Below are 25,852 nucleotides of genomic sequence, written 5' to 3' on the forward strand. Positions count from 1 at the left end.
AGGGAAGGGAGAAGGGAGGGAGGAAAGGAGGAAGGGCAAGGAGGAGAGAGAAGAGAGATACATTATAACCCCACTGTCTGTACAAGGGAAAGACCTTGTGCTCATTTAGTAGGACTTGAGAACTGTATAGTCAGGAATGAAGAGAACATGTTAAGAGCCAAGATGTTTCATCTGTATATTAATTTCTTTAGAAAGGTCTGTAATAGCAATATTGAAGTATTTTTCTTTAAAATCAAAATGAAAAGAGATATTCTAATGCTCTTCAGTGTTAAATAATGATGGGCACTTGTCTACAGACATTTCATAATCATAATTTATCTTTAAAAATAAAAGTAAGCTATTGATTGGCAAGTTATTTGAAATCTGAAGTGATAATGTTTTGAAGCCCCATACGTAATGTCTGTTGTGTGTTAGGCATTGTGTGCTAGGCTCTGTACATTTGAAAAAGTACTTAACCATGGCTCCCTTTCTTGGGACATTTCTAATTGAGAATAAAGGCCAGAAATGAAACCCCTAGATGCAGTAATAGAAACATGTGAAGAATTACTTGTAGTCAAAAGGCAGAGAATAAATCAGTTGATGTGAAGTGAATCTGATAGGCTGATTAGTTTCTGTCCCATAACTAAGAGAATTCTTCATTTAATTTAGTAAGTTATACAGTATTTTTTTGTGTGTGTAACTGTGAGATACTATAATTTGTATGGATTCTGATCCATCAATCAAATTAAATATAATCTCAGTATACATTGTTTTGATTTTTACAGATTAGATAGGTAAATGTGCACATACACATTTTTATATGTTTATAGCATAGTCAGACAGGGAATTACTTATAGATAGATACCTAGTAAATGTTTGCTGGTATAACTAGAGTACCTTGTTGATTAAATATTTCACATTACAAAATAAATTTCATAAATTACTATGCATTTTTGATACTTAGAAAATAATGAAAAAAGCCGTTGGGAAGTCAGATTGCTTTCATATATGCTCATTATTGGGAAAGTGTATTTGCTCACAGCCAATCCTTGACAGGGCCCACAGTGCTGGAAGTCTTCAATACCTTACTCAAGCACCTGCGTCTTAGTGTTGAATTTGAAGCCAGTGATTCACACAGGGGATCTGTAGGCAGTGTCACCTTAAGTTCCAAAGACAATGATGAGAAGATTGTGCAGAATGCTATCATCCAAACAATAGGTGAGTATTTCACCATTCACACTTACCATATTCAACAGTGATGAACAAGTTCTCACGTAAATTACCATTGCCAAACAGGGATGATAGCTTGGACTTGTAAAAATTGTATCCTTGGAAAAAGAAAGCATGAGAATGGGACAAAGAATACCCTGCTCTTTACCTAGTTTAATAATGACATTACCATCTTACACAACTGCTTTTTTTTTATTTGCCCTTCTCCTCTTTCTCTAGTTCCTCTCTTTGTACATACACGTGTGCATGAGTATTTATGTTGTGCAAATAGGAGCAATATATATGTATACTACTCAAGCTGTATTTTTAGCAGTCTTTACATATTTCAATTTTGTAAGCTGATCCAATATATGGTGAACCCGCTTCTGTGGTGATTCTTACATTTACTTCATTTTATATGAATTTTTTGTGATATTTTGCATATCAAATCAGCTAATCTTATTTTCACAGAATTAAATTGCTTCAGTGACTTCTAATTAACACAATATTATGGTATCACTTTAGGACATTTCATTTATTGTTTAAATATCTTACTATGAAATGTGTATATATAGCGCACTCAAGTAATATTTTTGTAATGTAACACATTCAGAGTAACATGAGAATTAAAACATGAGAGCAAATAAATGCAGAAAGATTTCACCGAGTAAGATTTCAATGTTTGTTTATGGTGATACCGCTATTTGAACTCAGTATAATTACTGACCACTGAACAAGAATTTAGACTCACAATATAAAGGAAAGGTTTCATAAGAATACTAATAATATATCTAGGTTTTTATCTACAGTACATATCTTGTACCTGATTTTTGAACAGGAGAAAATTATGGCACCTTTAGTATTGTATATAATGTGAACAGGATCATTGTTTAATAGCATTTTACAATTTTGGTTCAAAATATAAATTAAGATTTATCTTAATATTTTTGTAGGATTTTTTGGAAGTAACCTACCAGATTATCAGAGGTCAGAAATCATGATGTTCATTATGGGCAAAGTACCTGTATTTGGAACATCTACTCATACTTTGGATATCAGCCAACTAGGGTATGTTTTTAGATATAAATGTGAATTTACTCTTAGGTTAAATTTAATATTAAATTAGTTAAATGTTGAGTTTTATTTAATCTTAGTTATAAAAGCTCAGTGAAAATCAATAATATTTACATGGTATGAAAGATATTGCTAAGTAATTGAACCAACATTTGCATTCTTTTAGAACCATTTTTCAGCTTATCATAAATTCTCAAAAGTTTTATGCCTTTATCAATCAAGTAAAGATTTCTTCAGCCTGGACATTATGTGTATGCATATATAAAGGACTAAGCTTCAAGTTTCTGTAAAATTTTTAGAAATTAATGTCAGAATATCATGAATGCTATTTTATTACTATAATTATAGAAACAAAAGTAATTGTGAAGGTCATCTGTTCTTTCCCCAGTGTGTGTGTGTATAATTTTCTTTTTTTTTTTTGGTCGGTGTGGGGCTTAGACTCTGGGCCTGAGCACTCTCCCTGAGCTCTTCAAGAGCTTATAGCTAGTGCTCTACCACTTGTGTCCTAACATCACTTCTGGTTTTCTGGTGGTTAGTCAGAGGTAAGAATCTCATGGACTTTGCTGCCTGGGCTGGCTTTCAACTGCGATCCTCAGATCTCAGTCTCCTGAATATCTAGGATTACAGGCGGGTGAGCCACTGGTGCCCAGCTTCCCCTATATTTTATAGATTTGATTTGGTGTGACATGCTTAAGATTTATTTATGACATTTGTTTTGCTAATTCATTAAGAAATATACAATTATTATGTGCTCATATTTGTTAAATATTTGAGATGGAAATGCTAACTACCTTAATTTGATTGTTACACATTGTGTGCATGTATTAACTTTTACACAGTGCCAAATAAATATGTACAATTAAAGTAATAATTTAAATATTAATAATTTAATATGTATAATATTAATTGGAAAACATACTGTAATTGTAGTGGATGAATAGTTTTTTAACGTGTATCATTAAATGGGTAAGAGCAGACGGTTCAAAGAATGGGAAAGGGTTATTAGTGGTAAAAAGAATAAATAAAATAACAAAGTACAATTTTGCTTTAAAATTACGTAATTTGAATTATGAAGGTAGAGGGTGATCATGCATTACCTATGTATGGTGTGCCGTGATCAGCCACAGTACTTAACATTTTTATCTCCTTGGACTTTTGATTAACACCAAATAGTTGTACATACTTAGGCTGTATATAGTAAAATACTTCAGTACCAATTTTGGTTGCTTAATTTTATACTTGTATGGTTTAATTTTCATTTCATCATTATCTATATTGTCTGTTGTCTTTGAGACAATAACTTAATTTTTTTGTTCAGACTTGTTTCTTTTACGTTTAACTGTTTTAAGTCTTTTTTTTTTTTTTCCGGTCATGGGGCCTGAACTCTGGGCCTGGGCGCTGTCTCTGAGCCCTTCAGCTCAAGGCTAGTGCCCTACCCTTGAGCCACAGAACCACATCTGTTTTTTTTCTGCTTATGTGGTGCTGAGGAATCGAACCAGAGCCTCATGAATGGGAGGCAAGCACTCTATCACTGAGCCACCTTCCCAGCCCAATTTCACCTTATTTTTTAAAGTAAGCCATCACTTATAAAATCTATTTAGCCAATAATAAACTTTCAAAATCAAGAAAAATACTGTAAGTAAAGTTCTGTGAATGTTCATTGCTATTAATATTACTACTGCCTTTTACATTTTAGAGATTTGGGAACTAGGAGGATCCAAATAATGTTGCTGAGATCTTTGCTTATGGTAAGGACTTTAATGCAGGTGAGGCAGACAAGAAACTTTAAATATATTGAAAAATTTAAAGGAATAACTTCACATCGTCAGCTTGCTATCTTATTCAGTTAAAAAATTATAGCTAGTTGTTTTTCCAGTGTATACACTCAACTCAATGATTTTTTTTGTTATGCTGTATGTTTTCCTATTTGTTTCTTACCTTACCTGCATGTTTGTACTTCATTATGATGAAATGCCCAGAAAACAGAAATTTTATTTTAGAATTAAAAATATGAGGGCTCAGAAACAGTATATAGGAGTTGAGGGGGTTCACTGGAATCACTGAGCTAAAGAATAGAACTCAGACTAATTTTTCTACATATTATGTCATGCTCTTTTACATACTGTTCAAATAATGCCTTGTTAGGAAAGTATTTCATAAAAATGAAAATTTACCACTGTAATTTTGGCTATAGAAAGCTACAAAGGAAAGAAAGACATACCCAAACCGAAAGGAAAGGCATACCAGATACTGAGCCTTGATTGGTTCATGGTTATTATGTTCATCTTCCATTTACCTACCTGGCATAATGTTAAAGAAAAGTAAGGGTGAGTTGTGTGAAATGTGTGCTCTTTCAGAATTAATAACTTTCAGATTTATTCTAGAGCTCTTCCTTGTACTTGATCTCATTTTTTAAAAACAGTATCTTATACTTGAGTGTAAGTGCAGAGAAGTAGCCTTTTTTGTTTCATTTTTAGAGTTTCTGCTACTCGTCCTGTGGTAGTTGTGAACCTAATACACGAAGATTTGTACAGCCTTTCCCATGTGTTAGGTGCCTTTTCATTTGTGTCATGTTTGTGAACTCATTACCTGCTCTGAGAATATCAACATCATGTTTTAAATTTCCTTTAATTTTTCTCAAAAATTAGACTTTCCCACATTTAGAACTTCACTTTGAAGTTAATTTTGTATGTGGTATGAAGCATGAATATTTTTCCCCCCTGGGTAACAATTGTTCTACGCATTTTCTGCTTAAAAAAAATCACCTCTACCTCACAGGTTGTCCAAATGTGCTTTATAATCCTGAAAACAAGTTGAAATTCCTCACCCAAAATGCCATTTAATGGCTGTAAATCTTGACTTCCTTTAAACAGATTCCATATGTGAATTGTGCCTCACATCCTAACTAGACTATAGTATGATGTCTATATACACCACTTAAAATGATAAATAGCTTTCCTGAAAAGCTTTAAATTCAGATGAAACGGAGGCAGTCATGCTATCAAATCAAGTAACTAATACACTACAGTTTTCCAAAATGAAAATATATTGCTGTTAAACTACTACATACCTGAGAATGATAGTTTTCAAATTAAAATTTATCACTTGCAAGATCGACCAATATCTTTTGCCACATAATCTCTTTATATCTTCTTCCTCCTGGCTGCTTATCACATGTATTCTTAACCTATCTGAGCCTCAGTTTCTCTTTATAAAATCGGGGTAAACTAGTAGCTTCCTCATAGGTCTGTGGTGAAGACAAAGTAGATACTTAGTACTTAGACTTCTGTGTAGCTCATAATAAATGTGAACTATTCTCATTCTTGGATTTTTTTGTTTTTGAAAATTCAATAAAGTCATCACCCTACAAATTTTCTTTATAATTTTTCCTCTGGCTGATGTCCATTCTTTCTTTTGATTTAAATGTATAGACTTATAAAATAATGTGAGGATTTTACCAAGGACTCTACGCAACTTTTTTTATTTTTTTTATTTTCCTCCCTGTATCCAGGTAACCTCTGGATACAAAGCCAAGACAATTGTGACTGCACTGCCAGGGTCTTTTCTGGACCCTCTGTTATCCCCGTCTCTCATGGAAGATTATGAACTGCGGCAGTTAGTCTTGGAAGTAATGCACAACCTCATGGACCGCCATGACAACAGGGCAAAGCTTCGAGGCATCAGGTAGCATGTCATTGTGAAATGGGCTTCATGATAACCTTCTCAGGTTAAGTCAGGGTGTTTAAGTATTGTGAGGTTTTCAGTCTGAGGTTTTCAATAATTTTCGTTATTGAAGCAGTGCATTAAAAGTAAAAATTATTGGACTATCACTTAATGTACTCTGCTGAGAGCTTATCTACCTAGTAATAATCAGGTGGATTTTTAGTTTTAGTTTTGCTTTAAACTTTAGAATGGCTCTGAGAGTCAAGATCATGTAGTTTTTACTAAAGGTGATAATTCAATAGTTCATAGAAGCATATTAAGAATGTTCATAAAAATAAGAGAGAAGCAATTTTAAAAGGCAAGGTATTTGAATAAATGTGCCGTTGATTAAAAATGATATATTGATTGTTTCTAGAATAATACCAGATGTAGCTGATCTGAAAATAAAAAGAGAAAAAATTTGTAGGCAAGACACAAGTTTCATGAAAAAGGTAAGGGCATATCCTAAGAAACAAATGGATGATGTGGGCGATAGTCACTGGAATGTTAGTTGTTCTACTGATGGGCGATCTTAAAGTGATTCTATAGAATTAGAATTGGAAGACCTTGTGCTGCCAGCTTTACCTCCCCTACCTTCCCACAGTGGTCCTGACAGTGGCCTGAGCCTGTGTTTAACTTGGACCCTAGCCTGCTGCATGCTATAGCCCCAGATTCCTTCTTTTAAGTAAAATGTCTTCCTGAAATTCCTACAGTGGTATTGGTGCTATCAGTTTGCCACCAATTACTCTTCTCTTGTAGAAAAATATTTGCACTGTTTCCTGAACATAGTGGCATGTGTATTATGCTGTGTCTTTCCATTCCTCTGAGTCCATGTAAAATAATTTCAAGTAATAGAAGATACGTTCTTTAAATTCACTACTTCATGAAATCATTACACATTATTGTTATAGCACATATTGCCAAATTTTATTTTTACCTGGTAGAGTGGGTATGTGAATTACTTAGGGGACCTAAACTCTAAACTCATAACTATTGTTGTAATGTTTGTTAATGATGATCAGTAACCTAAAGGCCTTCTTAGGCTTGAAAGAACCTGACACATAAGACCTTTCTTTCCTACCAAAGTATAGAACTGTTTGATTCAGTATAGAACTGGATTCAGAAAGGTAGATACTTGAATACTAAATTCAGACCTGAAGTGCTCTGATAGAAGAGCATAGCTTCATATCTGGAGCCAAAACAACAACAAACAAGAACCAAATGTTCACTACATGGTGTCAGAATTATGAGGAGTGGTTGTAGCACTGGAGGTCATTACTACACAGTAGCACCACTGGAGGTCATTACTACACAGTGACTCAAGATAGCAAATATACTCTTATTTCTGTTAGCTCTCATTTGGAATGCTTTGGTTAGGCTTTTACATCCATTATGAATTAATATTCATTAGCTAATACTCCATTACATAGCATGTGTAGGCCTGCTGAGGGGTGGACCTTCTTGAAAGTCCCTGTGGGAGTAGAAGGACCTATAACCTCATCCATTGAATAAGCTTGAGACCTGCCTTTGAAACTTCAGAAGTGTCGTAGCGCCTGCCCATGCTTTTCCTGACATGCTCCCAAACAGCAGTGCAGGATTATTCCCAGATAAGAAAATCACATGTCCCCATCAAAAAAGTATTTTTTATTATTGTCAACACTGTGTTTTAGAACTGTCCCTCAGGATTCTACTGTCCAATTTGTTTTTTTCCCTCAGACCAATCCACAGTCTTGCTTTTGTTTTTTCAGATTATTATAAAACATTCTGGAAATATTGTGTATATACTATTTTTCTTGTTTTAACTCTATTCATACTCTATTTTAACTCTACTCTTTTAACTCTTAGTTTGTAGGCCAGCCTATTTGTTGATGTTAATAATGAAATACAATTTGACAGTCAGATTATTATCTTAAGTTTCTTTCATGATACATTATGAAGTAACATAGCTACTTTTTAGAAAGTTGTGAAATATGCCCTTATTGCATTTTAAGCAGAGTTAATTTTTTGTCTATTCAGAATGGCCAACAGCTATATCGGCACATATATTTGGGGTGTAAAGAAGAAGACAATGTTCAAAAAAACTATGAACTACTATATACTTCTCTTGCTCTTATAACTATTGAATTAGCCAATGAAGAGGTAGTTATTGACCTTATCCGATTGGCCATTGCTTTACAGGTATGCTTTTATAACCTTTTTATTCTTTCCTTTTAATGAAGCAGATTTACTGTCTAAAGAATTGTTGCATTTATTTAAGAACAAGAATTTCAGTTTGAGATCTAGTTGTACTCAAGATGCTGGTCACATTCATGTTGATAAGTGCATATTGTATACTAAATATCATTCATTCAAGGCTAATAATTATAGGTCTGAAAATAAGCCTCAAGTGAAAGAGTACCTGCCTGTCAAACTCAAGGCAGAATTTGAAGCCCAGTACTGAAAAAAAAAAAAGGGAAAAAATTCTATATGTCACATGGTTAGGTGTATTGCATGTTATAGAATAAAAAGAGAACATAGGATGGCATTTTCTATCTCTGTCAGTGTCTCTGTGTTGTGATGTGTTTTTGTGTATGAGAGACAGTGAACAGGAATGGCTTTCCTAAGAAAGAGCCATTTAAGTTCTGTGATTGAACTATGGTTGATGAGCATTGATTCTTCTAAAGAATAAGTTCTGAAGCCAGGCGCCAGTGGCTCACGCTTGTAATCCTAGCTACTCAGGAGGCTGAGATCTGAGGATCATGGTTCAAAGTCAGCCCAGGCAGGAAAGACAGTGAGAATCTTATCACCAGTAAACCACCAGAAAGCCAGAAGTGGCGCTGTAGCTCAAGTGGTGGAGTGCTAGCCTTGAGCTGAAGAGCTGAGGGACAGCGCCCAGGCCCAGAGTTCAAGCCCCACGACAAAAAAAAAAAAGAAGAAGAAGAAGAAATCTGTATCTATTGGGTATGTGTTTCTTTTTTATTAAAGGACAGTGCGATTATCAATGAGGATAATTTGCCCATGTTCCATCGGTGTGGAATTATGGCACTGGTTGCCGCTTATCTCAACTTCGTAAGTCAGATGATAGCTGTTCCTGCATTTTGCCAGCACATTAGCAAGGTAATGTGTTACAAAAATTCCTTAAAATTTGTTTCAAAAAATGGCTAATTTTTTCCAGAATGATTATTTTTAATTTTGATAATTATATGTCAAATTATAAATACAATTCCATAAAAATATGAGGTGACTAAATTGAGACTGCAGCTGTTAGTATCTTAAAAATCATTAGAATATGTTTTGTTCTTCTATATCATTTCTTCTTTACTTTTGTCCGTTGAGCCATTATTATAATCTTATCTAAATTTCCATAAGTTGTGCTACTTTTATTATTTTATAATAGTAGATCTGAGGTAGATCTCAAAGTTGGACTAGTGTGCCTCTTAGAATATTGTCATCTTTTAATTTCGTTTTTTTTCAACAATAACTCGTCCACTTGCATGATTTTATGTTTCAGAATACCTAACTTACTTGGCAGCAAAATGTCTCCATTAAACGCATTTGTCAAAAGTAATCATTTTTATGAAACTAAAAGCACATATTCAGTCTTTATTAAAATACAGAATCTTAAGTACATTCGGGAAAATAAAATTCATCAAAGAAGCATTTGAGAAAATAGGCAGTGCCTATATAGTCAGAGACACAAATATGTGCAGAGTGCCTCTGTTTAAAATTTTTTTAAGTATATCTGCTTTTTAATACTTAACATTTTTTTTTTTTTGGGTCCCGTCATGGGGCCTGAACTCTGGGCCTGGGCGCTGTCCCTCAGCTCTTCAGCTCAAGGCTAGCGCTCTACCACTTGAGCCACAGCACCACTTCCGGCTTTTTCCTTTTTGCTTATGTGGTGCTGAGGAATCGAACCCAGGGCCTCAGGCATGCAAGGCAAGCGCTCTACCACTGAGCCATCTTCCCAGCCCTTGACATTTTAAAATAATGTAAAAAAAAATGAACTATATATCTGGACTCTTAACTTGAATCCTAAAATAAACTGTGATGGTATTGCATATATGTTTAAAGAAACTGTGATGGTATTGCATATATGTTTAAAGATTGTTTTTTGGTTTCTTCAATTGATTACTAGTTTTATTGCAGGGTCCTAATAGTTTTTGATTTCTCTTTTATTTGGTGTTTGTATTTTTTTCAGGTTATTGAAATTAGAACTATGGAAGCTCCTTATTTTCTCCCAGAGCATATTTTCAGAGATAAGTGCATGTAAGTTAATTCTTTACATTTTTAAGGCTGCCTAGAGAAAACAGCAATGATTATAGAAAACAAATCATTGTTGTATGTATACACATACAATGATACTTTATCGTAATCATTTTCTCATTTTTCTGTCATTCTTTTTCCCTTAATAAAGAAGGGAGATGTATAACATGTATTTTGTATATTATAAATGTAGACTCCTACACACAAGGAGGCACTATGGAAAACAAATGAAAAAAATCTCATTTTTAAAATATAAATATCTCTTTAGTGTTTTTTTTTGCCTGTTCTCAATGAGCACTCCATTTCAAAAATAAAATATCCCATTAAAAACTTTTAGTAATAGCCGGGCGCCAGTGGCTCACATCTGTAATCCTAGCTACTCAGGAGGCTGAGATCTGAGGATCACGGTTAAAAGCCAGCCCAGGCAGGAAAGTCTGTGAGAGCCTTTTTTTTTTTTTTTTGTCAGTTGTGGGGCTTGAACTCTGGGCCTGATGTCCCTCAGCTCTTCAGCTCAAGGCTAGTCCTCTACAGCTTGAGCTACATGCCACTTCCGGTTTTCTGGTGTTTTATTGGACATATGAGTCTTATGGACTTTCCTGCCCGGGCTGGCTTTGAACTGAGATCCTAAGATCTCAGCCTCCTGCGTAGTTAGGATGACAGGCGTGAGCCACTGGATCCTGGCTCCATGAGACTCTTATCTCCAATAAACCACTAGAAAACTGGAAGTGGAGCTGTGGCTCAAGCAGTAGAGTGCTCGCCTTGAGCTGAAGAGCCGCAGGGACAGCGCCCAAGACCAAAGTTCAAGCCCCGTAACCGACCCAAAAATCAAAACAAAACACACAAAAAAAACCTTTCAGTAATAGATAGTAATACTCATAAAATTGATATATTATACTTAATATTCTTTCTTGCTTTCCAAAAAGCAATTGTATGAATAATAGTGCTCCCATATTTAACTCAAACTTTTGGCTCTGGAAACAACACCATGCTGAGCCCAGCAGCATTACATAGGAAGGGTGAGCCTGCTGTGGCTGAATAAGTGCGCTGAAGCTTACTGGTTGATGGGCTTTCCGTGAACAATCAGTGAACTGCAGTTTTGCTTTTCCCTCTCAGTAGATTTTTACTTAGCACAGAAATTAAGACTGAACTTTATTTGTTCATCCTTTAGTATTTATATGTCAGAAGAGTGATACAAGGTTGAATTCATTAGTAAAATATTGCTGGGAGAAAAATCATAGCATATTTAATACATAGGACAATAGCCCTATGTTTTTTTAAAGAACTCAGATTACTCCCTTAAAATACACTGCTTTTTGCATTAACTACAGTTTTTGTTTGTGTTTAGGATATCGAGGTTCTGAACCTAGAATTTTTTGCTTACTTGTTTTTGCTTAGGAATTAATATTAGATGACTGTTGTTTTTATCAACCCAACAGGCTTCCAAAGTCTTTAGAAAAGCATGACAAAAATTTGTACTTCCTGACCAACAAGATTGCAGAGTCCCTAGGTGGAAGTGGGTATAGTGTTGAGAAACTCTCAGTACCCTATGTGCCGCAAGTAACAGGTAAGAGGAAGAGTTGCAGCTCTGACATTTGTGACTGATTTAGATTTAGTTCCAAATTCACTATCCTACATGGTAGTGAAAATTGAGTATGTGTCATTACTATAGAAAGCCTTTTTAAACTGTTTTAAACGATTTGAGTTCTTAAGTTTTTGCTTTTGAAAACCTTGTTTCTAAGTGTAAGCAAAAAGTGTTCTTACAGGTTTTTATTTAGTATTTCAGTCATGTTATTATGCCTATTACTGTCTTTTAAACAAACAAGAAAAATTAAATTTTTTTCATTAAACCATAGTATCCTTATAGAAGTTCCTCACTAAAGTAATGTATAGAAATTGTTTAATAAATGGCTTGTGATTATTGAGTTTACATTAGGAAACTTCTCATTTGAAAGAATTTATTAAAAACGAGATATATTCATGATAGGAATACTTTTTTTCTGCTATGTATTTCTATTCTTTCCATTGACTAAAATAGTTCTGTTGAGTTAGAATGTAACTCTACATGGTATCTTAGATTCAGTTTTTTTGTATTGTCAGTTCATGATTATATTAAATGTGCTAGAAGAACTAGATTTTCCTTTGGGGTACATCTGTGCTGTAATGGAACTCTTGGATTCCGGTTCATTTAGACTACTCAAAAAAGTAGTATACTTTTTGCAAGTAGCAGTTTTTCGATGACATAGACCCAAAACATACACATTCTTACATTATTTGCATTATAGTCTTTCAGATGGCCACAGATACGTTTGCATTTTCCTTAAAATATTATAGCAGATCCTGTTCTCACAAATTCTTTCAAAATAAAATGAGTAGGCCAAGTGTGGTGATCCACATCCATAGTCTAGCAGGAGAATCACAGGTTTGGGGCCAGCATGAACTACATAGCAAGTCTGTGGTCACCCCGCACTGCTGCCTACGGCGACCTGTATCAAAAACATAAAACATAAAATAAATTAGTACCACTTTTTAATTAAAGGTTGTTTTTAAGACTTTACATTTTCTTATACTTTGGATTTAGCTCTCTTTCCTTCAGGCAAAAAGCCTCATAAGCACAGGCACAAGTACAAAGGTAAATTGAGCCATTAGTGTAGATGACCTTTTCCCTTGCCTTGCTTCAGTAAATGTGCTTTTTAGAAAATGGAGCCCGTGGCTGTATAGTTGTAAATTTAGTTTAGTTATTAATTTGCTGTTCCTTCCTTTTAGCTGTCTTTCCTTTTTCCCTCTTGCATTAGTTCCTCATTTGTAGTGAATGTTTGTAGACATTTTTTAAAACAAGTGGTTTTTACTTCTCAGTTCCTTCCACTCTAGAAAAGACATTATTCTCTTTTCTAATGTTTCTATCTTTTTCAGTACTGTAAAGGGAGGAGATATATTAGTAAAAAAGATTGAAAGTTACCCTAAGGTTAAGGTTAAGGTTAAAAAAGGTCAAGATTTTGAATAGTTGCACACTCTTTCAAAGAAAGTGTGTAAATAAAGATGGTTTATTAGAAAATGTTAGAATTGGCATTAGGATATGCCAAAGAGAATTGATGAATTGAAATCAGACAGAGAAAAAGAAACGCTGGACTTCCACTTGTCAGTCTTCCATGTGTCTGTAGATTACATCTAAGGTGCCAGCTGCAACTCTGAGACCAAAGATGTGATTTAGGTAACTTTAGATTTCTTTTAGGGATGATCAGTGGTTGTTTGGCAGAACTGAGATTTAAACTCAGGGCTTGTGTGTTAGGCAGGTGGACAGACCACTTCCAGCCTTCTTTTAGGGATGGAGGAGGAAACGTGAGCTCTGCAGTTCTGAGAGGGCAGTGGGAAGCAGGAGACATGCGAACGTAGGAGAGGAGGCATTATTGCTATCTTCCAGAACTGGTGTGAGCATCTGAGTGAACAGACAACCTGACTTGAAGCTTCCTAGATCCTTCTTTAGAAGTAGCCATTTCTAAATGCCAGTAGACACTTGAAAATGTCAGTCAGCCTTTAATCTACTGTATTTTTGGGATGTACAGGATAGCTTTCTTTCTGATGTAGTGAGAATTGGTAGGTGGTCTCAGCATCTTTATCACACTTTACTATTTGTATAATGGTGCTTATTTTCTGTCTTCCTGCTTTACTAAACTGTATGACGTTGTGGACTGGTGCTCCCGAATTGGTCCTGTCAGTGTAACACCTAACATAGTCTCTGATCACTTAACGTGGGTCTGTTGAATATGGCATACTGAAATAGAAAAGGAATAGTAAAGGAAGTATGCAGAGATATTTGTAAAGAGCAAATCACATTTCCATGATGAAGAGAAATTTTTCTCTTCAGGTGATCAAATTACAAAGGAAAAAACAAAAAACCAAAAAAAAAAAACCAACAAAAAAACACTGGATAGAATGATTTAAATTGTAGAGAATTAACTATTTACCAAACCAAACCAGATTTTTAATTCACAAATTCACTGTAAACACTGTATACATTGGTTCTCAAACTACGATCTTAGAACAGCTACTGTTTTGTAAAAAAAAAATCTAGATGTGAGCCAATTCTGTTAATTTTCAGTTAAGCTAAGCATATTTAGTTCTGATTATGTATCCTTTTTGTGTTATGTTATCATAAACCCAAACATTTCTCTCTCTACATATACTATATGTATGTGTATATATATGTGTGTATGTGTGTGTGTATATATAAAATGATTACCTTTTTTCAAGTCTGAAAACAAGTGGTTGATACCACCTGTTAACTTTCTGAAATTTTTTTAGGGTCCGAAATAAGAGTATAAATGAAAATCAGTTAACATTTGACTAACAAATAATGGAGAAACCCTTTTTTATTTTAGATGAAGATCGTATTTCTAGAAGGAAAAGTATTGTGGATACTGTATCAATTCAAGTGGATATTTTATCTAACAGCATTCCTTCTGATGATGTGGTAAGTTCTGGAAGTTTAAGCTGCACTACTGTCCTAAGATTGACATCCCTTAAAAGAAACTTTTGCCCTCCACACTAACAAACAGGGATAGCTACAGCTCTACTTTTGTTATGTTTAATCCCCAAATCAACTGCATTGTTAGGAGATACCAAATCTAACTAGGTATAATGGAACTCATTTCAGCAGTCTGGAAAGATACATAAATTTAATACTGTATATTATCAGGTTTTTACATTTTATTTCAATATAATAAAAGTTTTTCATAAGTAATGCCATACAAGGCCTGTTAGTAAACTGCTAAACTCTCTAGAGCCTTTATTTTTAATTCAAGAAGCATAAGTTACAGTAGTATGTGGAACTATATTCCTTGTGTGGAATCAAATATCTACTCCCTTTAGAAAGCATCAGACTTTCCCTGTACAGACCAATTTATCACCTTGAGTAGTAGGTGTGATGGATGTATCTCAGGCTGTGCTGGAGAACTATGTAAGAGCTCTGACTGTCTGCACCTCCCTATATGCTTAGTGTTTTCCTATGTGGTAGAACACCAAAGTTAATTTTCAAAGTTACAAATGAGAAAAGCAACAGGCAATCAGGTTTTATCCCATACAAATCACCACTGAATTTTTTGATAGCCAAATAAAAGTGCTGAAATGCTAGTCTGTAAGTTAGCCTTCTCCTGTGAATTATCCATTGTTTGCCTTCTGTATAGTTCATTTGATTTCTCTTTGGAAAGAGCCACATTAAAGAAAGGAAAGGAAGTTGGCTGAACACATCTTCTCTCAGCCTTCGTTCACCCCACCCCTCCCAAACCCTATCAATTCTTTCATTTTCAGAAATTAAGATTATTCAGTGGTCAAGAAACAACCATCTAACTTCTATCTTCTATACCATTCAACTTCCCATTAATAATTTCTGTTAAGACTTTTTGAGCACTGGGAATAGTTAAGTATTAACTAGTTTAGCTAGAAGGTTAACATTAGGTAGTTAAGAATTCATTTTAAAAATTAGGACATAAGTCTGGTTAAAGTTTTTGTTTTTGTTTTTTTTTCCGGTCCAATCATGGGGCCTGAACTCTGGGCCTGGGCACTGTCCTTCAGCTCTTCAGCTCAATGCTAGCATTCAACCACTTGAGCAACAGCACCACTTCCGGCTGTTTTCTTTTTGCTTATGTGGTACTAGGAATCGAACTCAGGGCCTCAACGCATGCAAGGCAAGCGCTCTTTCCAGTCCCCTCTGGTTAAAGTTTTTTGTCTACTTAACCTTAATTCAGTCCCCTCTGGTTAAAGTTTTTTGTCTACTTAACCTTAATTCACCTCTTTGTTCAAAGCCACTTTAATTTCAGTTCTTGCTAACAAAGAGATTATTTGCTAGTTCTATCACAAAATGATTAAGAAATTGCTATTACCTTTTGAATGAAGAAATTTATTTAAAACTTCCACTTATAGACTTTTCTATAGTGCTTTATTACATTGCTATTTTTCCATTTTCCTTTTGCTAACTGTTTTTATGCCTTCCAAAAATTTGTACCTGTCATTTGAGCCTATTGCATAAAATGAACCAAAAAAGGATTTATATGACTTAATATAAGGGTAAGATGGGTGTTTAAAATTTTTAATTTATGAGATGTGAATTTCATGTTAAAGTCCATTAGTGATACATTTATTAGCTCTCCAAAGATTTTGTTTCCCATTTGCTATCAATCTTAACTAAAATATATCTCACATTGAACATCTGAAAAATACAGTACATTGTCACATTTATTCAAGCATGTTTGAGTTTCAAACTCAGTAGCTATGCTTTTTTTTTAAATATGCTTTTTTTATTTCAGAGATGATTGTTCAAATTCCAGACAGTAGAACAAAATTACTCTCTAGGTGAAAACTAATTTTATTGCATGGGCAGGAGCAATTTACATCAGGTAGTTATTGACCAGTTACTAGTAAGTACTTACAAGTTAAAGTTAATGGAATTAAGAGTATGGCTTCCTAACTTTTCCCATGTTCTTTCTCCTTTACTACAGTTATTTTTCAAAAGTCCAAAGCTATTAGCCAAGTCTGAGAACAAGCTTTCTCATTAAAATGTTAGATTGTTTCTAGGTATAAGTAAGTGACCAGCCAGAACATAATCTTATATGTCTGCTCCAAATATCTAGAACAAAGCAACTGAAGATTCCCAAGTTTAACCTGACCTCAACTAGAATATGAACCTTCAGTAGAAAAACTGAGGTAGTGGAACTCTTGTTGCAGATTTCCAGCTATAAAGCCATTGTATTGCAGAGAGGCTAAGATGCAGAACATGAAGTCTTTTGCTTTCATAGTGTTGCTGCTTTAGACTTAGCAAAAAAAGCTTATGAGCTAAAATTAGGGATGACCAAAGTCTCAGGCATGTGCTCTCATGTATTGTTTCTTAAGTTTTAGTCAGAGATACTATAGTGATTGGATATATTATTTTTTCTAAAAATGTTCTGGTGCCACAGAAGGTATTATTGTCTTTTATCACAAAAAGTATCATTAGCTTTTTAAAATCTTAAAAAATAAAGCAGCTGATTTTAATATCTTTTACATATCTCAAAGTAAGAGATATTTGAGCCAGGTGCTGTTGGATTACACTTGTAAACCTAGCTCCTTGGGAGGCTGAGGTTGTTGAGAGTTAGTGAAGAGCAGGACACAGAGGCACACACTTCTTATCCTAACTACAGTAGGAAGACTAGCATATAGTGCCAGAATGGCAGAAAGCAAGACATTATCTCAAAAATAACACAGAAAATAAGGTTGTAGATATTGCTCAGCAATTACAATGCTGTGTAGCAAGCGTAAGAACCAAAGTTCAAAACACAGAACCCAGGGGTGGGAAGAAAAAGATACTGAGAAATAAAATTAAAGGGTATTTACAAAAACTAAAAACCTTAGGAGATGGAATGTTCTTACTTTACAATGGACACCTCTGATTTCTTACTTTGAAACCTTTCAAAATCTTAGATATGTTGTGTTTGATTAGAAAGCTAAATGTTGCATGAAAATCATAAAGGCTATAGAATATTAGCTAGATTGGATTGTGTAATAATCTCAGCTTTTGCTGTTTCGAAGCATTGTGTACCTATGTAGTACTATTCAGTGAGTGGGCTTCAAATCTCATTGCATGTAGCCATACTGTAGTATGTTCTGTCTCTAAGTTGAGTTTTGCAGCCAGGGTGATTCCACCACTGTAAGGATATGTCCATGCACTTGTTTGGGGAACATTGCAGTAGGCCATGGTTGACAGCCTAAGAAAAAGCAGAGAGTATTTGTTGTTTGGAGTATAATCACAAAGATGATGAAAGTAATTGTGAACATTCTTAGCTGTAACTAGGTAAAGGTATCGACATTTCTTAGCTACTTTGTTTAAAATTATTTATGCTTAAAATTATTTTTTCTAGGTTAGTAACACGGAAGAAATCACCTTTGAGGCACTGAAGAAAGCAATTGGTGAGACATACTTTCTCTTCTTTCTCCTAAGGTGTACCTATTCCTTAATTTCCTTACCAAGGCATATATAGAAAACCATGTTATCATTTATTTTTAGTCTGTTGAAGTCGTCCTGTCTCATCATTACTGTTCTTAAGGTAGTTTGGCAGAGTTATGCCTTTTAAACAGAATTGTATCAAAAAGATACAGTTGTAATTTTAAATAATTTCACAAATTTTCTTAGGATCTTAAGTAAAAAAAAATAATCTTTCTTAAAGTTGTAGAAGAGGCTAGACAGTATGGTTCCAAATGAACCCGTTCAATTTTAGTTACTCTACTCAAGATTCAGGTAAGAAAATATTTAGTGTTTTCTATGTGCAGGATGATGTAGAACCATTCTTACGAAAAGACCTAACTGTTGTGTAAAGTCTAGGAAATTGCTGCTCTCTCTTATTATATCTTGACAAAAGTATTCTATGAAAGAGGATCTTAGGCTGTGACATTTTTCTATTTTCATATGTGGGGGATAAGTATCTTGTCTTTTCTGTTTTTTCCTTATAAAATTAGACCTTTAAATCTTACATATTTTCTGTTTATAAAATTTTATTTTAAACTGGGTTCAAAGTGAACTGTGATCCTCAGATCTCAGCCACCTGAGTAGCTAGGATTACAGGTCTGAGCCACCGGTGCCCGGCTAAAAAAAATACTTTATAAAATAATATTTATATATATATTTTATAAGAGCTTTAATGTTGGGGCTGGGAAGGTGGCTCAGTGGTAGAGTGCTTGCTTTGCATTCATGAGGCCCTGGGTTCGATTCCTAAGCACCACATAAGTGAAAAGAAAAAAGCCAGAAGTGGCGCTGTGGCTCAAGTGATAGAGCTCTAATCTTGAGCAGAAGAGCTGAGGGGCAGTGCCCAGGCCCCACGACGGGACCCAAAAAAGAAAAAAGAGCTTTAATGTTTATATAACATTCACTCTTACGGTCATTCTGTTTCATGAAATTTTTAATGGGTCTTTGTAAACACTTATGTAGACACCAATGGAATGGAAGAACAGGAAAAGGAAAAGAGACGACTTGTAATAGAGAAGTTCCAGAAAGCACCATTTGAAGAAATAGCAGCACAGTGTGAATCCAAAGTAAGTGAGCAGAGGGAGAGGAGGCGGAGGGGGCTGGGTTCTGTGGTCTGTTACAAGCCTGGGGAGTACAGGGAAGTGTATCAGACCAGGACTGGAACAGAAGGCACGGAATGAAGCCAAAATAATTCTTGATTTGGCAAGGCTGATGGGAATGGCAGATCAAAGATTAGATATTTATAACGGTTGTGGCTTTGATACTTTTTTTCCAGTAGTTTTTAGTAGTGAGATTAGAAAAGGGAACAAAAAAAGAAGAATCCTACATTAAATTGCAATAGGGACAGATCAAACCAAAACATTAAAGCATTAGCTCAATAGTTAAGTAGTATGTGTTTCTTAGGTATTTTGAAGATAATAAAAGGTTTCTTAACCTTTTTTCAACTTCACAGGCAAATTTGCTTCATGATAGACTTGCTCAGATCTTGGAACTCACCATACGGTAAGGATTTTGTTACCAGAATAGTAATACCACAACTGCACCAAAATAGAAACGTGTAGACCTCTATGAAGGTGGCTGGTTGTGTTGGAGTAACTGCTTTTCATTGAGGTTGAACTCAGTGCTAGGTGAGCCTTAGTCTTCATAGTCATTCTGTTTAACAGGTGGAGCCTGATGGTGCTTCTTGTCCAGTTCTCTCCTAGCTTTTCTAGCTTCCTCTGAGACATTCATTCCCTTATGCTGGTACCCAGAGGACTTCTGAGTGACCAGGAAGACACTCGTTCTAGTACCTTTCACCAGGAAGCTGTTTGCTTTGAATCACTGCAGTTTGCTGTGATTCTTTCCAGGGCAGTCACAATGCACCTTGTGCAGATAGCACACTCGAATCATTGACTTCCCTTAAGCACTCCTACATCGTGGCCATATGAGTCCTTTGTGAGTTACTAGGCTCTAGAACTTAATGGTGTCTAACATATTTTATATTTTAATGCAGCCCATAAAAAAGGCATTTTCTAGATTCACTGCAGAGAAAAAGCTTCCACATGGTCTTAGGTTAATCAGTGAAGTCTGTGTTGCTTCTGCCTTTTGTTTTACAATTCAGAATGCTGGTGACTGTTCTAGTCTGCTTGGTTTTTGTCTTTTTGAGACGGGTCTCACTGTCATCCATTCTGGCCTGGACTTGAGACCCTGCTTCAGTGGGACTCAGACATGTGTCACCTGCCTGACGCATTTGATTTTTTTATGTCACCTTTTTTCTCTTTCCATATGTAAGTTGCATTAGTGTTACATTTTAATCTAGGTAATTTCCCACTATTCCTACCACTCTTACTAAGAAGAGAATTACTTAAGTTCAGAACTCATTTACTACATTCCCAGAATTTCAGAGAATTGGACTATTTGTTTTCAGAGTAAGTTGCTAAACAAGGGTTTTATTTTTAAGTTGTATTTTAATTGTAATATCAAATATTGGCTGCATACTTGTTCTTACATTGCATGCTTTATATCACCTATTTTTTTTTTTTTTTGTCGGTCGTGGGGCTTGAACTCTCAGCCTGAGCACTGTCCCTAAGCTCTTCAGCTCAAAGCTAACGCTCTACCACTTGAGCTACAGCATCACTTCCGGTTTTCTGGTGGTTTATTGGAGATAAGAGTTTCACGGACTTTTCTGCCTGGTCTGGCTTTGAACAACGATCCTCAGATCTCAGCCTCCTGAGTAGCTAGGATTACAGGCGTGAGCCACCGGCACCCAGCTATATCACTTATATCTCTGATTTTCATCACATCCCTGAAAGCTAGGGAGATGCTCTTCTTCCTTATCCAGGAGTAAACCCCAGAGTTTAGAGAATTAAACTAACAGCTTTAGTTGTACAGCTACTGAGTGGCCAAATCAAAATTTTAAATCCATGATCCATGTTCCCTGTTCATTTTCCACTGTATTCGCTGTCATTTTGTTTCAAAGAGTAATTGTACAGACAAATTTTTACATTCTTTCTGTGCAAATATCAAAACATAACTCAAGTAAACCAAAATTCAGAAATGATAAGGGAGATTTGTATACTGTAAGTCAACTTGAGTGGCTATTCATAGAGTACAGAAAGTTCTCTTGTGACCCTAACCAGCTTTTCCCCACTGGAGCACACTCATGCATGCATCTGTGGGCAGCTCACAGGGTCATCTCCCCGTTACTGAAGGTTAATGACGCTTGCTCTTGAACATTTTTGGATGATGAAAGTATTCAGAGTCTTTGTTGTGATCTGACTAACTTGTATGCACACATCTGTCAATGCATGTTAAACAGTGCAGCCGAGATTTCTGTATTTCGCTCAGTGAAACCTGTCCCCAACATTAAATATTGAAATAATTGTTAACAGAACTTAACATGTCAGGAAAATATAGCAAAACTAGCTGAATAACTTGAGAAGTTTATAATGAAAATAATTACAGTTATTAAATTTTCATATTAATAAAATTGTAACAATAAAATATTAACAAGTAAAAAAACCTATGTAGGACTTACAGAGTAACTATGAATCTCTTCATTTATACTTTAGAATATTTATGTAAATGAAAACTTATAATACAGTAAAGGAATTCTCTGCAGATTAAACTGTAGCTTTAGTCAGTGTTCACACAGTGTACTTATTTTGAGGGCAGTGTAGAAGAATCCACATGCAAGAGCAGCAAGGAGAGTGCTCTGCATATTAGAAAACTGTGGTAGATGTTTGTCCTTTGAACAAATAAGTAGAATAGAGGAAAATTCAGATAGCAAGAAGAGCAGGTTCTCAAAAGAGCAAATGTTCAGTTACTGTTATTCAGACAGCTGCTAAAAATGACTTTCTATCTTTTACCAAAATAGAAAAATTAATCTTTGTTTAGAAAAACAGAAATCCTAGAGAATATTAAGGAAATCTGTGTGTATTTTGGGGTGGTGGCAGGAAGATAACACAGTAGTTTATTTGTAGTAGTAACTCGAAACTAAAAACAAAAATATGAATGAAATTCCTTTTTGCCTGCCAGATGGGCAAGGATACAAAAACAATTACAAAGGTTGACTATACCCAGTGTTTAAAACGGTGTAGGAGAATAAATACACTCCACAGCTGGACTTAACATTGTCAGCATTCCAGCTATGTTATATCAGGGTCAAAATTGTGAATCTACTTTGACTCAGAAGTTCTGCTTGAAGACAGGCATGATAAGATTATGTACACAAAAGGTACACTTGTGTACCTTATTTATAATGTGAAAATGATCTTACGTTTTAATTGGATTAAACAAATGATATGCCTCTTTGTTGAAATATCACACTGTCATCAATAAGAATAATCTACATGTATATAAAAGATTTATTTAGGACACAGAGTAACATAAGAACTCACAGAGTATAATCTCATTACAAAAATTGTATATATATATATATATATTATGTATAAACACACACACACACAGGTGTACACCCATGTTTGTTTTTAACTGCACACACTATTGTCTGTTCTCTACATATCAATGTAGCTGACTAGCACCTACATTGTTTTGATCTCTGCAGCTAAGGAGTCTTAACTTGGCTGTTTGCAGGTACTACATTGAATAGTGTGAAATGACAGCTTTTAACTCCACCTGGTGACAATGCTGTGTTCTTCTTTTACAGTCCTCCTCCCAGTCCATCAGGAACACTGACCATTACTTCTGGGCATGCCCAGTACCAGTCTGTCCCAGTCTATGAGATGAAGTTTCCAGACCTCTGTGTGTACTGAGTGAAGACCTCAGCATAGGATTTTAAAGCCTAAAACTTAAGGCCCAGCTGAATTTTTAGGGTTTACTTAATGCTTGTAATCATACTTCTGGAAAATGACAGTGGAATTTATCTGTAACCAAGCGTTTGGCACACTGTAGCAGAAGTTTGGGAACCATATATTATTTAGAGTAGCTTTGAAGATAGATTAATACCATGTGAATTTGTCTTGAGGTTCCTGTTAGCTTCTAAAGCTGAACATGTATTGGTCTCACATAATTCCACTGTTAAACAGTATATTTTCAACTTTTCACAAACATGTATTTTTTTAAAAAAAGAAAAGAATTGAAGATGTATAATGTGTCTATTATTTCTTAAACCACTGCACAACTGCTTAGAAGTAGAATTGCTTTGTTTCTGGTTATCTGCAAAAGTAAGTGTACTCCTCCCTCTCCGGAGGTTGCCTGCCGAACCGTTCCCGTGCGGCTTCCTGTGCTCATGCTGCAGCACACCTGCAGCCACTTGCTGTAACCACATGCAATAGGTATTCCTCAGCTGCTGTGTGGTGGTAACACATCTATTGAATACTAGTGCTAGGTTATGACCCTGAAAATCGCCATATTTTAAAATTGTCTGGTTCTTGTAACACTGTGTTTTCTGTCAAGTTCAACTGCTTAGAGCTTACTTTTTGGAGTACCGAACTGTGCAATATTTTTTACATCATAAGATGTATAGTTTACAGGCTGTGTTTTGAACCTATAGTCGTATTTTGCCCTGGCTTTATTAATTGAATGAAACATATATTTAGAATAGAAAAGAAAGACTTAAAATAGCTACTAGTTCACCTGTGAGGAGTCTATACATTTCAGTTTCTAAGAGCACATAATTTACATTTTTATATTGTGCATTCCTTTTACTCTTCATAGTCAGAAATTTCCCAGAGTGGATCTTAATTTGTGAAATTTGAACAGAAACTTGGGCACATCTCTGTTTAGGGTAAATTGCATTATTTCCTAACAGTTCCTGTGTCTCAGCAGTCAAATGCTGAGGTGTGTCAGTGTGAGCTGCTCCCAAACACAGGGCCAGCTGCATTCTTAACACTTCAGTGAATTCTTCACAGGGTAAAAATGAACAGCTTTCTTTGCAGTTCTCAGAAAGTTCTCTTAGGATGTTTTTATAAAATCACCTTAGTTTTACCTTCTCAGGTTCTTTTTTTTAAAAAAAAGTTTTTTTAACGCATTTAAAGTTGTTCGAAAAATTCAATTTTGTCTTTTGTTTTTGTTTGAAAAATTGCAGCAAAAAATGAGATTTGTTAAGTTGTGTTTATGGTTTTGGGCACTGTTAGTAAAATAGAAAATAAATAAGGACATGATAATGCTAAATATCCACAAAAAATTTTGAATCTTGAAATTGAAGTGTAACATCTTGAAAGAGTCTAGTCGTTTAAATGGGCAACATAGATACTGAAAGGTCTGGTGCTGCTGGTTAAGTGCAGATAAACCAGACCTTACTTTCCAAGTGACAGGCAGTTATTCCTGGAGTACTGCATGGCCCTGCACAGGCCCTGCATGGCCCTGTCACGTGACTCCCCCTCCTAACAGGTAAAGCATATCACCACTTACTCAGTGAAGTCTTACATTTTTTTTTATTTCTCTTCTTTACATTTGTAAGTTAGAATATTAATTTTTGACTGCATTTAAGATATAAGCAGGGGGACATGCAAAAACAATCATCATCCACTTGGATGTCATTTTATAAATTAACACTGTGTGGTTTTGTATGGAAGAAATATATATATATATAAATATAATTTAATAGTGTAAGAAAAATATATATTCATTTGCACTCATGTGAAACCAAACTATTCTACAAAATTTTGTGTTTCTCAGTGATATTAAAAATGCATGTGTTGCATGTAAAGGAAAACCATCTCAATTATTGTTGGCCATAGTTCTCTCTTGGGTTTTGTAAACTGTTATTTGTTGGGGAGGTTTAATTGTTGTTATTTTTAAATCACTGTAGACTTCTATATAACCTAGGTCTAGTAGCCTGAACTGGCCTTGTTGACAAGGATTCCCAAGAAATAGCTCTTCTCTCTGGCGGACCTCCCATGTCTCAGGAGGCATTGCAGGGGGCAGGTGTGTACGCTGCAAGGTAGCTGGTTCAGATACTGCAACTTCGGGATTTGTTGAAGTTCTTGTGTAGCTATACTTTGATAGATTATAGAACGAATTAAATAGTTCTTCATTCATTCTCTGCTTTTCATAGTCACTTATATTATTCTTTTGCATGACCTTGAACCATTCATGTGTGTTCTTACTGGGCTTGTGTTGTCTGTAGCTGCTCAGAGTTCAATTGTATTTTACATGAATATATTCACACTTCATATTTTTTAACCAGCAGATAACTTCCCCCCTCCCCAAAAGGTTTTTTTTCCTCATCCTTGAGAATATTACTTATTTGTCTGATTCATGCTGATATATGTGTTAATGTAATGAAGTAAGTTTTTTTAATGTAAAAATTCACTGTGCAATCATATGTAAGCAATAAAATGAAACTGAGTTACTTGTATATAAGTACAGCTTATAATAGCCAGTATTTTTGTTCAATTAAACTTATTCCATTTTTGTGTTAATTGAAAACAGAGTGCTTTGGGTAAATGTCAAGTTGCCAAGTGGATTTATCCATACATATATTGGCAGGAAGTAGGGAAATGAATCCATTAGAACAATAACTGCCAGTCACAGCAAGGGAGAGCAAGGGGAAACCTGTGCATGTGTAGCGTTGCCCTCTCTGCACGAGGCTCTTCACAAGACAGTATGTTGAAAATGAACTTTACAACTTGGTGGGGCCAGGGAGGGGGTGTGAAGGGATGGTAGGGGAAATAAAGGAGGGTGTAACAATGCAAGATAGGAAATGGACTCATT

General features: G+C 35.2%; 1 protein-coding gene across 1 annotated transcript in view; it reads left to right on the plus strand.

The window, feature by feature from the left end:
- Positions 1 to 25,506, plus strand: part of Efr3a (EFR3 homolog A (S. cerevisiae)) — a 45,600-nt gene extending 20,094 nt beyond the window's left edge. The window contains exons 9-22 of the mRNA XM_013025189.1: positions 1,036 to 1,197; positions 2,142 to 2,256; positions 3,959 to 4,010; positions 5,774 to 5,946; positions 6,341 to 6,416; positions 7,981 to 8,142; positions 8,929 to 9,060; positions 10,142 to 10,209; positions 11,643 to 11,770; positions 14,583 to 14,674; positions 18,093 to 18,141; positions 19,157 to 19,260; positions 19,647 to 19,696; positions 22,842 to 25,506. Of these exons, the coding sequence (XP_012880643.1) occupies positions 1,036 to 1,197; positions 2,142 to 2,256; positions 3,959 to 4,010; positions 5,774 to 5,946; positions 6,341 to 6,416; positions 7,981 to 8,142; positions 8,929 to 9,060; positions 10,142 to 10,209; positions 11,643 to 11,770; positions 14,583 to 14,674; positions 18,093 to 18,141; positions 19,157 to 19,260; positions 19,647 to 19,696; positions 22,842 to 22,947 (1,469 nt within the window). The 3' untranslated portion in view covers positions 22,948 to 25,506. The remainder of the gene's footprint in view (positions 1 to 1,035; positions 1,198 to 2,141; positions 2,257 to 3,958; positions 4,011 to 5,773; positions 5,947 to 6,340; positions 6,417 to 7,980; positions 8,143 to 8,928; positions 9,061 to 10,141; positions 10,210 to 11,642; positions 11,771 to 14,582; positions 14,675 to 18,092; positions 18,142 to 19,156; positions 19,261 to 19,646; positions 19,697 to 22,841) is intronic.
- Positions 25,507 to 25,852: the final 346 nt, after the last annotated feature.

Source organism: Dipodomys ordii, unplaced genomic scaffold (assembly GCF_000151885.1).
Source record: "Dipodomys ordii isolate 6190 unplaced genomic scaffold, Dord_2.0 Scaffold82, whole genome shotgun sequence".
NCBI lineage: Eukaryota > Metazoa > Chordata > Mammalia > Rodentia > Heteromyidae > Dipodomys > Dipodomys ordii.